Here is a 15,708-nt window from a genome sequence, read left to right as displayed (position 1 = left end):
TAAACTAAATGGTGAATAGTTTTTTTGAGGAAACATGTTTGTTTGAAATTATCATGTTTCCCAAATATCTTCAAATATATTATGGTTACATGAATCTTTAGTGTTGATTTTTTTTTGTGTGTGAATTGCATGGAAACCAATGCGAGTCAATTTGAAATGCAACATGTCACACACTCACTTCATTGTGATCAGTTTCTCAGAAAACAAGACGACTTCTGTCATTTTGCATCTCTAGTGAATGTATTTTAATTTATAGATGTTTAGATATTTGTACTGGAAAACAAGACGAACATACAGAGAAAGACCATTTCTTTGGTGTCTGTTATTTTAGTCTATTTCTGCATTTTTGAGTTTGGGTTACTTGTCATTTGGATTTCACTGTGATTTGCCTAAATTTGATTCCTGATTTTCACGTTTGTAGTAATTCAGGTTTGTGCATTTGAAATTCTTTTAAAAGGTTTTGAGGCTTTAAATCAGATAATTTTAGCATGAGCTGCATGAACGCATGTGTGAGATGCTCTGATCACATTATTAGCGTCTATAAATTAGAGAAAGTGAGCAATAATGAAGCTTTAATTGAGCGGACAAGAAAAGATCTCGGGTTAGTTAAGCTTCAATCATGTTCAGTAAACCCTGAAGTGATTATATGATTTATTCAGAGTATTAAATGACAGAAATATTGAATGAGGATTGTGTGAATGTCTGGAAATATTTCACATGTTTCTGTTAATATTGCTGATGATGCTTTATCATAAAACTACAGCCAGATCTGTTTAACTGCAGATTTGCTTTGGAAAATCATTTATGTATTTATGACTAAATGGCTTTAAGTGCTTTATGCAATCCACCTCAAAGCAATAGCGTCCCATCATGCACTGCTCTCCATTAGCATAAATGATTGTTGGATACGTGTTTGATAAAAGTGGTTTGTTCTTGAACTCTATTGAATCTGATTTTAGTGTTTATGAAGCATCTTATGTCTGTCATTTGTTGTAAATGTCATATTTTTTATTCTGTTCTAAAGACACTACTAGAGTTTGAGAACTGCTGTGTTCTTTATCTTTATTTAATGTTTTTACTGTTCTTTCACTTTTAAATGATCCGGGGTTTTTTCATGAAAAATCATCTTAATGTCTGTCCTTTTATTTAATTACAATGAAGTTTTGCTAATTCTTTAAGAAGTGGCTGCCAAAAACATTAAAATTATCTTGAAATGATTTGTCTGATTCAGTGCTTTTTACCCCTTCTTTTTATCTTTGATCAAATTAATCATAAGAAAATAAAATGCATAAACTTAAAATGCTCATATTAATTATATGTATATATATAATACATCATGACTTTCCATTTAAATGTTCCGGATAATCATTCAACTTAACCTACCATATAATGGTGAATATAATTCAGTTATATTTTCACTCATGGTAATCTAGGGGTGCCAATAATTTTGGCACTCATATTTTTGAGAAAAAAATATTTAACATCAAATTATTATTTTTCCCTCTAATTTTACTTGCACTTGTATTTCTGTCAATTTTCTGAATGAAAGCGTAAGGATAAACGGCAAAGAGATTTATTTTACAGCCATTTTTTCCTCATATTTCCCAAAGATGCCAATATTAATGCAAGCCACATCATTGCCATCAGTTCTCTATTCGGTAGTGATTCGCTCATGTTTTAATCTACGGAATATCAAGTTGCTCTCGATCACGTCCAGTTAATCAGCTTAGAGCAGAAAAACAACAGGCTGAATGAACAGAATTCCCTCTCAGCGTCACACGACACATGCACAAATACAGTCTGAGAGCTCAACCATTAGAGGTTTAATCAAATCAAATCAAGAGCATGTAAAATACAGTTTGAAAGGTCAATATCTGTATCTCCTCTTAAAATGGTCCTCGGAGGTCATCGCCCTCAATGCATGTAAAAGCAAGTCATTATTTTGAATAAAAAACTGATTTTAGTGACCTGTGTGTGTGTGTATATATATATAAATGGTCACAGTAATGAACCTAGAGAGGGTGCATTTCAACATATTTGTGGAAAGTACTTGCACATAATTCATAGAATCCCAGCTCATCTTGACGCTGGTGTTCAGATCTCTCGAGATTAAACTCGTTTGGGTTTTATGTTTGTCTGACGGATTAGAAGTTTCCAGTCAAACATCCGTCTGTCGATTCATTCTCTCTGCTCAGGATCACTGGCGCCTCGGCTGCTCAGATCTCCTCATTACAGTCCCATCACACCATTAGTGCTGGATCTGGGTCACTGCTTTTTGACAGCTTTTATGATACAAATCCATTTTTATGGTTCCTTGAACTTGGCATATTTGAAGAAGTCAAGAGTTGCTGCACCTCTGTATATAATCAAATATGCCAAGTTCAAGGGTTCATAAAAAATAAAGAGTAACGCCCCGAAAGTTTGGATTTCATTAGATCAGTTGCCCTTGTATGAAGTCCTTATGTCTACTTTAATGCACTTTTAAAAGGACTGGAGAAAAATCACCACAAATTTAGCTGATGGTGCAATAAGCACCTCGGTGTATTGTCAAATATGTCAAGTTCAAGGGTCCATAAACAAAGAATGACAAAATAAAAACGGTCCAATATTGGGATTTCATTAGAGCAGTTGTCCTCGTATGAAATCCTCATATCCGCTTTAATACACCATCAAAGAGAGCAGAGAAAAATAACCACGAAATGGTCTGATGGTGCAATATGTGTGGACCTTCAGAACAGTACCAGGAACTTGACCCTTGAACTCGAAAGGTTTACACATTATTGACAAAACAACAGATTCTGAACGGATCGAAATAAAGCACATCTCCCGTTAAGCATGTATATATTTATTTATTTGTTTGTTGAAATATTTAAAGTCTTTTAATATTTCCCCAGAAAAATGTAAACTTCTCCATATTCACAAAAAGAAAGACATTTCTGTTTATCAATCATTGTCAATAAAATCAAATTCATAATTATAATAATAATAATATTTGAATATAATATCTTTATAATCATAATAATATGAACATTCAAAACATCACTCCATATTCAGAGATGCTCCACTCTAGAATCGACAAATCTCTCGCGCATTCGAGGATATTTCCATGGGTACATATAGAAATATATACATCCTACGCTCCTGAACCGGGCCGGAGGGTCAAAGGTCAATGCTATGGCTTGTCCGTGTCTATGGCTAAATTGGCGGCTGGGTCCCGCGGCGAGGACCGTTCGTTTCTTCATGAAGACAGAAACTTAGCTAGTGTGCTACACACGATCGCGATCTGTCGTAGCATTACTGACCCTATACACAAACGCTAGCTGATATGAGCGCAACACCGCGCCAGAAGTGGTGAGGAATGACGTATCGATACAGAACCGGTCCATTAGCTAACGAATCGACGTCTGTATGGCAACGTGTGTAAATGTGACCGCTCGTGTTCAGCCAATCAGAGCTCAGTATGGGAACTGTAGGCACAGAAACACTGTATCATTATCATTAGAACTATAAGTACCTGAAATGCAGACGAAAGTAATACTTGTAACAGAAAAAGTAAATAAAGACTAAAGTAATCGACTAAAGCCCCAGCGAGCAGCTGCTGGAGTATATGAGTATCATCCACCGAACACCAAGAAAAGAGAAAAACTCAACCCACTTAAAATGAGAGAAACTTTCCAACTTTAAATCTGGACTCTATGTACAGAAATCAGCAGCTGACCTCAGCGCTCGAGTGTGTGTGTGTGTGTGTGTGTGTGTGTGTGTGAGGCGAGCACAAGCGTTGTTCTCAAACCCAGTGAGCCGCACTGACGTCCAAATAAGCTGAAAATCACACCAAATATCAGATCAAATAGCCCACTTTAACTATTTTATGAAAAATATTAATAATAGACATTTGTAGGGAAGCACCATTATGGAATTTCTGTCAACATGTCATGCTAACTTGGATAAAAATATAATAATAATAATATGAAATGAGACAAAAAACCCAACAGCACAAATCAACACATTATCGCTTAAATGACTAAATTCATCTGATAAATTAAGCCTAACAAATTAATGCAGGGCACTATACAATCGGTTTCATTTTCCACAAATTCTGTTTTATTTTGTAAAATGTCTGTATTTCCATTTTGAAGATTAAATGACATTTTTTGATAATTTATTAAAAGTTGAGCAATATGTATTTTTAGGGCCCAATGACATCAGTTTAACTTTTCATAAATTCTGTTTAAAACGCAAATCTAATCATTTGAATCATAAACTTTACCAATTTAATACTTTAATTCATCTTCACAATAAATAGGGCCTTAGTCCATGTGTAATTAATTGAAATCAAGAAACCTAGACAATTTATTAAAAGTATAAAAAAAATTATTTCCAAATTTCGTATTTCTGTTCTGGATTCGAAATACAATTTTAATAGTCAAAACGTCTATTTAATTGAATTAATAAAACTTTAATAACAGTGCTTGACGAAATGTCCTGTAATTCTGTGTTTAGGATTGAATACGAATTAACTATCAAAAACAATTAAATTTGATTAATCTTTTAAAAAGTAATTAAATGATAATTAACAATTCCTTTTATTTGGTTTGGTAAGCAAAGTGCTTCGAACAGAAAATTAAATACTACCTTAAAAAGTAACGTTGTAATTATTATTAAGTGCTTAATTAAGTACATTCTATTGTACAATAGTAATATATTTAAATCGAAGATAAAAAAAAAACATTAAGATTCTTCAGTCCATCTTAAATCGCACTGCATTGTGGGATGTGTGTAGCGCTGGAGCGGCCGTCTGATGGGCGACTCACTAGGGTCTGAAGAGAGCTGGATGCGTCTAAATGAGCGTTTGGCACAAACACACACCAGCACTGAACCAACACGTCCGCTCGCTCTCCACGAACAAAGCACCAATCGCTCTTCCCTTCTTCTGCGGAGCGAGCGAGTCACATGACCCTCTGTCAGAGATGAGCAAACATGTGATCATGGGACGAACCGAGTGTCCGGCTCACTCTTCAAGTCTGTTTTTGCCCTGTTGTTCTCGATGGAGCTCTTTAGGCACCGAGAGGAGAGCCCGCCCCCCCGCTCGGGACAGGAAGGGGCGGGGTTCTGAGTGGCACGCTGACGTCTGATTGGCTCAGAAAGAAACAAGCCCCTCAAAACATAATTTGAAAAAGATTTGTTATTGAGTCATTATTAGGAAGTTGAGGCTGCAACTGATCAAAACCACACACACACACACACACACACACTCCTGCAGTAAAGAGAGAGAAAGAGAGGCAGGGGATGATGGGAAGAGAACGAGAGTGAATAGTCTCTCTCTCTCTCCGTCTGTCTGTCTGCGTTGATTTCTTTGTGCTATCGGTGTGATTGTTTCGGCCTCAAGATGCTGATTGTCGTCCATTTGGCTCAAAAAGAGAGAAAGACAGCAGGAGAGAAAGAGAGAAAGAGACAGAGACACACCTGAGGAATATATAGTTATATGTCACTTATATACATATATAAACTCTCAGCGTGTGTGAGAGAGAAAGAGAGAGAGAGAGAGAGAGTTTGTAGATGTCCTGAAGTTGGAGTTGGTCGTCATGTTCAGGCTCCGCCTCTCTCTTCTCTCTCAGCCAATCATCAGACACTCCTGGGTTGGGGTTCAACCAATCACAGGTCCGCTAGTCCTGCCCGGGCCAATCATGTTCCAGAGTGGGCACCATAAATCGGCTGAGGGAGAAACAAAGCCGAGATTCAGTGACTGATTCATAAAAACACTCAGATTCATCACAACAGGAAGAACTCAGTCAACACTCGTCATAGAAAACATGAGCGTGATCGCATGGAGAAGAGCAGCGTGAACCTTCAGCTAAACATCTGTCCAGCTGAAGAAAGAAAGCCAGCCGGGTTGAACGACGTGAATAAATGACCACACAGACAGGACGTGATGAGACGAGAGAACACAGACAAACAGACCAATCACAGGCCCTCGTTCACCGTGATCCATCTTCCGTTCATCACAGACGTGCAGTAATCACCGCTGGAGCAGAGCGGCCCAAATAAACCCCCTAAACATTACATCATGACAATAATACCTAAACCTTTCACGATCACTCCAATAACGTATAACCACAGAGGAACAATATCATTAGAATCACTTTCAGAGCAGAATCCACCCTGCATTAAAGAGACAGACCACAAACAGCAGAATAAACAGATACAGGTTTGGTATGACTATCACTTCAGGTATCACTAGTGTTCGATAGTTATCACTACAGCTATATTTGAGTTATCGGTAGTTATTTTTATCACTATAGATATCATCACAGTCAAACTGATGTTAGGAAACAGATTCAGACTTTAGCTTCTGACCGGACGAGACACACACACACAGACGACAGATGTGATGACGACACACACACACCAGTCCACAGTCATCGTTCTGGCGAGGTGTGAAGGTTAGCGATGGTTCCCCGGTGAGGGTGTGACAGACCTGTTCTGTGAATATTCTGGTTTTGAGGTCAGGCATTCCACTTCCCCTCAGCTCATCCTCTACCACCATCAACCTGCAACACACACACACACACACACACACACACATTCCCAGGGTGCTCTGGTAATCGCAGGGACAGAGTCGCGAGCGCACGTCACGGGGCTGACCTGTTGATGATGCCCTTGAGCTGCGAGTCCTTCTCCACCTGCTGCTGGCGCAGGCGTCTCTCGCTGTCGTCCAGCCGGCTCTGGTACTGCAGCAGGATCTTACTGGTCTGCTGCTCCTGGGAATGCAGCCGCCGCTCGTATTCCTCCAGCTTACGATGAGACATCATCAGACGCTCCTTCAGAGAGTGGATCTCCTCCTCGTACTCACGCACCTGCACAGAACCATGCTGCTTACTGCTCAGGGAGACCAGTGCATATGATGAATTAAAGATCCAGTGTCTCTATCTGTGTACTGTACTGACCCGGTCCAGACGGGACTCGTCCATGCTCTTGGAGTGCTCCTTCAGTTTGAAGTCCTCGCGGTCCACACGCAGACTCTCGATGTCCGCAGACAGGTGTGGCATGTTGGACACCCAGGCCACCGTACGCTCAGACGCTGCTGAGGGAGGATTGAGAGTGGACGGAGACTTTGAGCCCTGAAACACACGGACACAGAGAGGAATGATGCTGAAAATACAGCGGAGCATCACAGAAATAAATTACACTTCAACAGAGATTCACACAGAAAATTGTAATAATATTTCACTGTTTTACTGTATTTTTGATTAAATAAAATGAAGCGTTCTTTCACTCTAGCTAAATAAATGGGGATTTCATGCTCTTTGAGGATACTAGTTATCCTAGTTAAGGAAGTGACCCACAAACAGTCTTTCAGACGTCATTTATCCCCATTTGGCCTCTAATTTTAATTACTCCAGATGAATAAAAGCCCAGATTATTGACGGACTCAAACCTGCACAGACACACCGGCGCTGCGGATGAAAGAGTGCTGAACCATGATCTAACGTGTGACAACAGAATGTGTGTGTGTGTTTGTGTGTGTGTGTGTTTGTGTGTGTGTGTGTGTGTGTGTGTGTGTGTTTGAGTGTGTGTGTGTGTCTGTGTGTACTGGCATTCATTACATTATAAGGACCAAATGTCCCCTCAAGTATAGTAACACCAGTACATTTGGACATGTTTAGGTCCCCATGAGGAAACAAGCTTCTAAATCACTCAGACTGTGTGCTTTGAGAATATAAAATACAGTTTGTACAGTAGAAAAAACATTACGCCTATAGAGTCCCAGTAAACCACATATTCCCACATGAGTGTGTGTGTGTGTGTGTGTGTGTGTGTGTGTGTGTGTGTGTGTGTTGACCTGTTTGTTCACGGTTGGTTTGAGCAGCTGCTGTTGGTTGCTCTGCTGTGCAGGTTTTGCTGGTTGGTTGCTCGGTGTGTTTTCTGTGCTCTCATTGGCTCCGCCTTGAGGGGCGGGGCTCTCCGAGGCCGTGCTGGACTGATGCGGCAGGCCGGGGGCGGGGCTATCCTTCATCGACAGCTGTTGCCTCGACAACTGCCTCCCCCCGAAACTGGAGTCGGGCGACTGGAGGAGGTTCCCGCTCTGGGGGCGTGTCTTGGGGGGCGTGGAGTTGACAGCCGAGCTGACAGACAGCTGGTGGGAGGGCTGAGGCTTCATGCGCTGAGGAGGGGGCGGAGCCATGGAGGCCTGACGGACAGGATGGATGGTGGTGGGGGGCGTGGCCAGAGAAGCGGGCGTGCCGGTGCCTGTGGCTGTCTGTGGAGCCATGCCCATCAGAACCTGCTGCTGGAGATTCTCCTGCACACACACACACACACACACACACACACACACACACACAGACACACACACACACACACAGACACACACACACACACACACAGACACACACACACACACACACACACACAGACACACACACACACACACAGACACACACAGACACACACACACAGACACACACAGACACACACAGACACACACACACACACACACACACAGACACACACACACACACACAGACACACACACACACACACACACAGACACACACAGACACACACACACACACACACACACACACACACACACAGACACAAACAGACACACACAGACACACACACACACACACAGACACAGACACACACACACACAGACACACACACACACACACAGACACACACACACACACACACACACAGACACACACAGACACACACACACACACACACAGACACACACACACACACACACACACAGACACACACAGACACACACACACACACACACACACAGACACACACACACACACACACACACACACACACACACACACACACACACAGACACACACAGACACACACAGACACACACACACACACACACACACAGACACACACAGACACACACACACAGACACACACACACACACACACACACACACAGACACACACAGACACACACACACACAGACACACACAGACACACAGACACACACACACACACACACACACACACACAGACACACACACACACACACACACACACACACAGACACACACAGACACACACAGACACACACACACACACACACACACAGACACACACACACACACACACACACAGACACACACAGACACACACACACACACACACACACACACAGACACACACACACAGTCTCATATCATCAACATTGTTTTTATTTCAGCTAGCTACCAGGGCAATGTTTCTCTAAACTAAAGCTGAAATAAAAATAAGAATAAAAACTATAGATGTAAAAAAAAGAAAAAGACAAAACACAACTTTAACTCAAGTTACAATGACAATAAAATACAATATTTATCTATATATAAAATCAGACAATAAGTTAAAGCTATAATATCTCAATAATAAAATAACACTGAAGACCATTTTCATAATTAATAATTTCATTTAATAAAATATTTTCTAGATTTGAACAGAGAACTAAAACAATTTTAATATTAATACAAATTTATAGTACATATAACACATTTTTTAATTATATTGAATGAAATATTAACAATAATATATTTAAAATTTTTATAATAAATATTCATTATAATCTTATAAACTGTTATAATAACTATTCATCAATGTGAATATTTATTATGCTACTGATTATATATTAAAATCTTGTATTCGTTTCCAGACAACTATTAATTGTTATGACTTTTTAAGTTAAGGGTTAAGAGTTAGATTTCACTTTTAAAAACCTTAATATTTCCAAGTTTTCCAGAATGACACAATAAATAAATTAAGATTATCTTGCACTGTGATATTATTGAACCTATTTAACCCTAAGCTCTAATTACTGTAATTCAATTTTTTTTTAAAGTAATTAATGTTAATTGAATCCTTCATAAAATAATGTATTTTTATTATATTTGTGTTTAATTATCAAGAAAATGATTTCACGAAGCAAATAATTTTAAGTCTTTATTTTCTTTATTCAAAATATATATTTTTGCATTAAAAAATAATTTATTTATTATTTTTATTTGAAAGATTTAATTTCTTTTTTTATTAATAATCAGAAAAAATAACATGCAATGTCTATGTTTGGCTCTGAAATGAAGCACTGGCTGGACATGAAGTGTTTTATGGTCTCTCTGTGTGGATCACCTGCATCTGCAGCGAGAGCTGTCTGCGGGCGTAGTCGGCCTGGTTGTGGCGTGTGAAGTCGTCGCTGTAGCTGTGTGAGTGCACGATGTTGGGCTGCACCAGACTGTTCTGCGTCCTCAGGGCCGACAGGTCCTCGCTGCGAGAGAAGCCGCTGTGTCCGAACGACGGCACACCGAATCCCACGTGTCCATTCTCCGGCTCGGGCGCCAGCAGCAGCGGCGGGGGGGCGGCGGGGCCGTGGGGGGGCGTGTGGTACTGCGGCCCGTCGGATGCCAGGTGGAACAGAGGGTTCTGGAAGGACAGAGCCACGTGCATGGCGGCCGCCTGCTGCTGCTGCTGCTGGGACAGAGAATCAGTCGTCAGGCCGCCCGAGTGACTCAGACGCAAACCTCCCGACATGCTGGAGCCGCCCGAGCCGGCCGAAACACGCCCTCCGGCCCTGAGGGGGGCGCCACCCAGCGGACCGAAGCCGGCCAGAGACCCCTGAGACGAGTTGAGCAGGTCGTTGACCGAGTGCAGGTTGGACACGCTGTTGATGCGAGAGTCCTGCAGGTCCATCATAGAAACACTCTTATTCACACTGAGCACCTGACGAGACACACACACACGAGAGCAGAGCAACATGAGGACCACTCTTCACCAGGAGCTAAACACTGAACACTCCTGGAGCGGAGCACAGCATATAAGCAGCGTTTACAATGAAGGTACAATGTTTTTAAGTCAGTTATGTCTATCTCTTGCTGTAGTGTGTTAGAAGGAAATATCAGTTCACATTTCCAAACATGGATTTTGTCATTAATTGTAATAATCCGGTGAGATGTTGTCTGCACGAGGAGCTTGACCCTCATCATCATCCTGTCCTTCAGCAATTACATTAATGTTCCTTGATTGAGAATCACTCTGAAGCAGACTGAAGCGCTGGCTGTGACACTTCAAAAATTAAATCATATCCTTTTGAAGTTTTATAATCAATAGGTTGTATAGCGATTTATGTTTTTCCATCCCCAAAATGTTAAGATGTTAGTTTTACCATTTCATGCACTGAAGACTCTTTATGACATTAAATTTAAGAAAGCTCACCCGGAGAGATCTTGCTTGATTTGTGAGCAGATCTCAAGAGTGCAGAGATTTTCCACGAGCTCATCAATCAGAGATGGTTTCATTATTACGGGTGGATAAAAAAAGTGTAAGAAATAAAAATAATAAAAGCAAAAACGTTTCTTCAAATATAGTAAAGTCTATGTGTGGGAAACACATCAGGTGGGAGGCTAGATTTCTGACTAACTGCTTGACTTTAGCTTTATGCACTTTAATTAACTATGGAGGGCTGTACGACCATTGTGTGTGGGTGAAAATACTAATGACCAGAGACTTCTGCACAGTAGTGTGTGTGTGTGTGTGTGAGTGAGAGTTTGTGTGAGTGAGTGAGTGTGTGAGTAAGAGTGTGTGTTTGTGAGTGAGTGTGTGAGAGAGTGAGTGTGTGTTTGTGAGTGAGTGTGAGTGAGTGAGAGAGAGAGTGTGTGAGTAAGAGTTTGTGTGAGTGAGTGTGTGTTTGTGAGTGAGTGAGTGAGAGAGTGAGTGTGTGTTTGTGAGTGAGTGTGAGTGAGTGAGAGAGAGAGTGTGTGAGTAAGAGTTTGTGTGAGTGAGTGTGTGTTTGTGAGTGAGTGTGTGAGTGAGTGAGTGTGTGTTTGTGAGTGAGTGTGAGTGAGTGAGAGAGAGAGTGTGTGAGTAAGAGTTTGTGTGAGTGAGTGTGTGTTTGTGAGTGAGTGAGTGAGAGAGTGAGTGTGTGTTTGTGAGTGAGTGTGAGTGAGTGAGAGAGAGTGTGTGAGTAAGAGTTTGTGTGAGTGAGTGTGTGTTTGTGAGTGAGTGAGTGAGAGAGTGAGTGTGTGTTTGTGAGTGAGTGTGAGTGAGTGAGAGAGAGAGTGTGTGAGTAAGAGTTTGTGTGAGTGAGTGTGTGTTTGTGAGTGAGTGAGTGAGAGAGTGAGTGTGTGTTTGTGAGTGAGTGTGAGTGAGTGAGAGAGAGAGTGTGTGAGTAAGAGTTTGTGTGAGTGAGTGTGTGTTTGTGAGTGAGTGAGTGAGAGAGTGAGTGTGTGTTTGTGAGTGAGTGTGAGTGAGTGAGAGAGAGTGTGTGAGTAAGAGTTTGTGTGAGTGAGTGTGTGTTTGTGAGTGAGTGTGTGAGTGAGTGAGTGTGTGAGTAAGAGTGTGTGTGTGAGTGAGTGTGTGAGAGAGTGAGTGTGTGTTTGTGAGTGAGTGTGAGTGAGTGAGAGAGAGAGTGTGTGAGTAAGAGTTTGTGTGAGTGAGTGTGTGTTTGTGAGTGAGTGAGTGAGAGAGTGAGTGTGTGTTTGTGAGTGAGTGTGAGTGAGTGAGAGAGAGAGTGTGTGAGTAAGAGTTTGTGTGAGTGAGTGTGTGTTTGTGAGTGAGTGAGTGAGAGAGTGAGTGTGTGTTTGTGAGTGAGTGTGAGTGAGTGAGAGAGAGTGTGTGAGTAAGAGTTTGTGTGAGTGAGTGTGTGTTTGTGAGTGAGTGTGTGAGTGAGTGAGTGTGTGAGTAAGAGTGTGTGTGTGAGTGAGTGTGTGAGTAAGAGTTTGTGTTTGTGAGTGAGTGTGAATGAGTGAGAGAGAGAGTGTGTGAGTAAGAGTTTGTGTGAGTGAGTGTGTGAGAGTGTGTGTGAGTGAGAGTTTGTGTGAGTGAGTGAGTGTGTGAGTAAGAGTGTGTGTGTGAGTGAGTGTGTGAGTAAGAGTGTGTGTTTGTGAGTGAGTATGTGAGAGAGTGAGTGTATGTTTGTGAGTGAGTGTGAGTGAGTGAGAGAGAGAGTGTGTGAGTAAGAGTTTGTGTTTGTGAGTGAGTGTGAGTGAGTGAGAGAGAGAGTGTGTGAGTGAGTGTGTGTTTGTGAGTGAGTGAGTGAGAGAGTGAGTGTGTGTTTGTGAGTGAGTGTGAGTGAGTGAGAGAGAGTGTGTGAGTAAGAGTTTGTGTGAGTGAGTGTGTGTTTGTGAGTGAGTGTGTGAGTGAGAGAGTGTGAGTGAGTGAGTGTGTGTGTGTGTGTGTGAGTGAGTGTGTGAGTGAGAGAGTGTGAGTGAGTGAGAGAGTGTGAGTGAGTGAGAGAGAGAGTAAGTGTGTGTTTGTGAGTGAGTGTGTGTGTGTGAGTGAGAGAGTGTGAGTGAGTGAGTGTGAGTGAGTGAGAGAGAGAGTAAGTGTGTGTTTGTGAGTGAGTGTGTGTGTGTGTGTGAGTGAGAGTGTGAGTGAGTGAGTGTGTGTGAGTGAGTGAGAGAGTAAGTGTGTGTTTGTGAGTGAGTGTGTGTGTGTGTGTGAGTGAGAGAGTGTGAGTGAGTGTGAGTGAGTGAGAGAGAGAGTAAGTGTGTGTTTGTGAGTGAGTGTGTGTGTGTGTGTGTGAGTGAGAGAGTGTGAGTGAGTGAGTGTGTGTGAGTGAGAGAGTAAGTGTGTGTTTGTGAGTGAGTGTGTGTGTGTGAGTGAGAGAGTGTGTGAGTGAGAGAGTGTGTGAGTAAGAGTGTGTGTGTGTGAGTGTGTGAGTGAGTGAGAGAGTGTGTGAGTGAGTGAGTGAGAGAGTAAGTGTGTGTTTGTGAGTGAGTGTGTGTGTGTGTGAGTGAGAGAGTGTGAGTGAGTGAGAGAGTAAGTGTGTGTTTGTGAGTGAGTGTGTGTGTGTGTGTGAGTAACAGTGTGTGTTTGAGTGAGAGATTGGGTGTGTGAGAGAGAGAGTGTGTGAGTGAGAGAGTAAGAGTGTGTGTTTGTGAGTGAGTGTGTGTGAGTGAGAGAGTGTGTGTGTGAGTGAGTGAGTGTGTTTGTGAGTGTGTGAGTGAGTGAGAGAGTGTGTGAGTGAGTGAGTGTGTGAGTAAGAGTGTGTGTTTGTGAGTGAGTGTGTGTGTGAGTAACAGTGTGTGTTTGAGTGAGAGATTGGGTGTGTGAGAGAGAGAGTGTGTAAGTGAGAGAGTAACAGTGTGTGTTTGAGTGAGAGATTGGGTGAGTGAGAGAGAGAGTGTGTGAGTGAGAGAGTAAGAGTGTGTGTTTGTGAGTGAGTGTGTGTGAGTGAGAGAGTGTGTGTGTGAGTGAGTGAGTGTGTTTGTGAGTGTGTGAGTGAGTGAGAGAGTGTGTGAGTGAGTGAGTGTGTGAGTAAGAGTGTGTGTTTGTGAGTGAGTGTGTGTGTGAGTAACAGTGTGTGTTTGAGTGAGAGTTTTAGTGGGTGTGAGTGAGAGTGTGTGTGTGTGTGTGTGAGAGTAATTGAGTCTGAGAGATTGGGTGTGTGAGAATGAGTGAGTGTGTGTGTGTGTGTGTGTGTGTGTGTGTGTGTGTGTGTGTGAATGAGTGTGTGTGTGTGTGCGTGCGTGCACCTTGGGGTCTGGTTCAGTGATGTCAGAGCTGCTGGTGCAGTAGGCGGGGCTTGAGCGTGCGAGAGGTGGGCGGGTCACGTAGAACACGTCTTTGTTTCCACGGGAATCTCGTTCTGAGAACGCAGCCATTCCAGGGTGAGAGAGAACGCCGCTGCCGGAGAGACCAGCCGTGGGAGACGGCAGACGAGAGATATCTATGGAGCTACACACACACACACACACACACACACACACAGACTTCAGTCTGATCAGTCCGAGTCAACAGTTCTCTCCGTCCCAGTAACAGCACTCTGATGTCACTCTGCTGTGTTTCTGAGCGAGCGACAGTCACCTGTTGAGGTCTCTCATCATGAGGCTCTGGAAGTCGTTGGTTGCGAGGCGGCTGAAGGGCGGGCGGGTCATGTGACGCTCGGGCGGCTGGTGACTGGCCTGACGGTGCAGCTGCGGGTTCCTCAGCACCACACTGATGTCATTCAGTAACCGAGGCAAGGGCCCCAGCTTCAGGATGGCGTCCTGAAGAAACACAAACACTTGAGCGCTCTGAGACTCACAGACACACACAAACAGACACACACACACACACACACACACACACATGAAGACAAGCAGCTCATACCTTGCTCAGCTGGGCCATGACCTCCCACAGCAGACTGTGCAGGATGGAGAGCTCGCGGCCCAGGTCTATGTAGCCCTCGAACGCCCCGGCGTTACTCACACACTCCAGATTAGAGATCTCGTACAGGAACTGCTGCATGGAGCCCCACTCCATCTCCAGGAACTCATTCATGAAGCCCAGATAGTCCTCCTTCCCACTGAACCTGCACAGAACACACACACACACAGCAGTGTGGGAGAGAGAGACAGACAGAGAGAGAGAGAGAGTGATGGGCGAGAGACAGATGATAAGAGATGAGCCAACAGACTGAAGATCACCGCGAAACACACACCAGACACGTGAGGTGGGGTGAGGAGGGGTGAGTTGGGATGAGGTGGGGTGAGTTGGGACGAGGAGGGGTGAGTTGGGGTGAAGTGAGGAGGGGTGAGGTGGGGTGAGGAGGGTGAGTTGGGGTGAAGTGAGGAGGGGTGAAGAGGTTGAGTTGGGGTGACGTGAGGAGGGGTGAGGTGGGGTGCAGTGAGGAGGGGTGAGGTGGGATAAGTTGGGGTGAGTTGGGGTGAAGTGAGGTGGGGTGAGGAGGGTGAGTTGGGGTGAAGTGAGGAGGA

The 15,708-nt window shown here is 43.1% G+C and overlaps 1 protein-coding gene across 2 annotated transcripts in view; it reads right to left on the bottom strand.

The window, feature by feature from the left end:
* Positions 1-4,420: 4,420 nt before the first annotated feature.
* Positions 4,421-15,708, bottom strand: part of LOC132103864 (ras/Rap GTPase-activating protein SynGAP-like) — a 103,799-nt gene continuing 92,511 nt past the window's right edge. The window contains exons 13-21 of one of the 2 annotated variants that reach the window (XM_059508929.1): positions 15,104-15,305; positions 14,819-15,000; positions 14,488-14,689; positions 10,148-10,735; positions 7,841-8,299; positions 6,945-7,118; positions 6,643-6,854; positions 6,476-6,548; positions 4,421-5,712 (exon numbers count right to left, since the gene is read on the bottom strand). In XM_059508929.1, the coding sequence (XP_059364912.1) occupies positions 5,683-5,712; positions 6,476-6,548; positions 6,643-6,854; positions 6,945-7,118; positions 7,841-8,299; positions 10,148-10,735; positions 14,488-14,689; positions 14,819-15,000; positions 15,104-15,305 (2,122 nt within the window). In that variant the 3' untranslated portion in view covers positions 4,421-5,682. The remainder of the gene's footprint in view (positions 5,713-6,475; positions 6,549-6,642; positions 6,855-6,944; positions 7,119-7,840; positions 8,300-10,147; positions 10,736-14,487; positions 14,690-14,818; positions 15,001-15,103; positions 15,306-15,708) is intronic. The other variant, XM_059508930.1, reaches the window with a different exon arrangement.

This window comes from Carassius carassius, chromosome 25 (genome assembly GCF_963082965.1).
Source record: "Carassius carassius chromosome 25, fCarCar2.1, whole genome shotgun sequence".
NCBI classification, from domain to species: Eukaryota; Metazoa; Chordata; class Actinopteri; order Cypriniformes; family Cyprinidae; genus Carassius; species Carassius carassius.
This window is presented reverse-complemented; position numbering and strand designations above follow the sequence as displayed.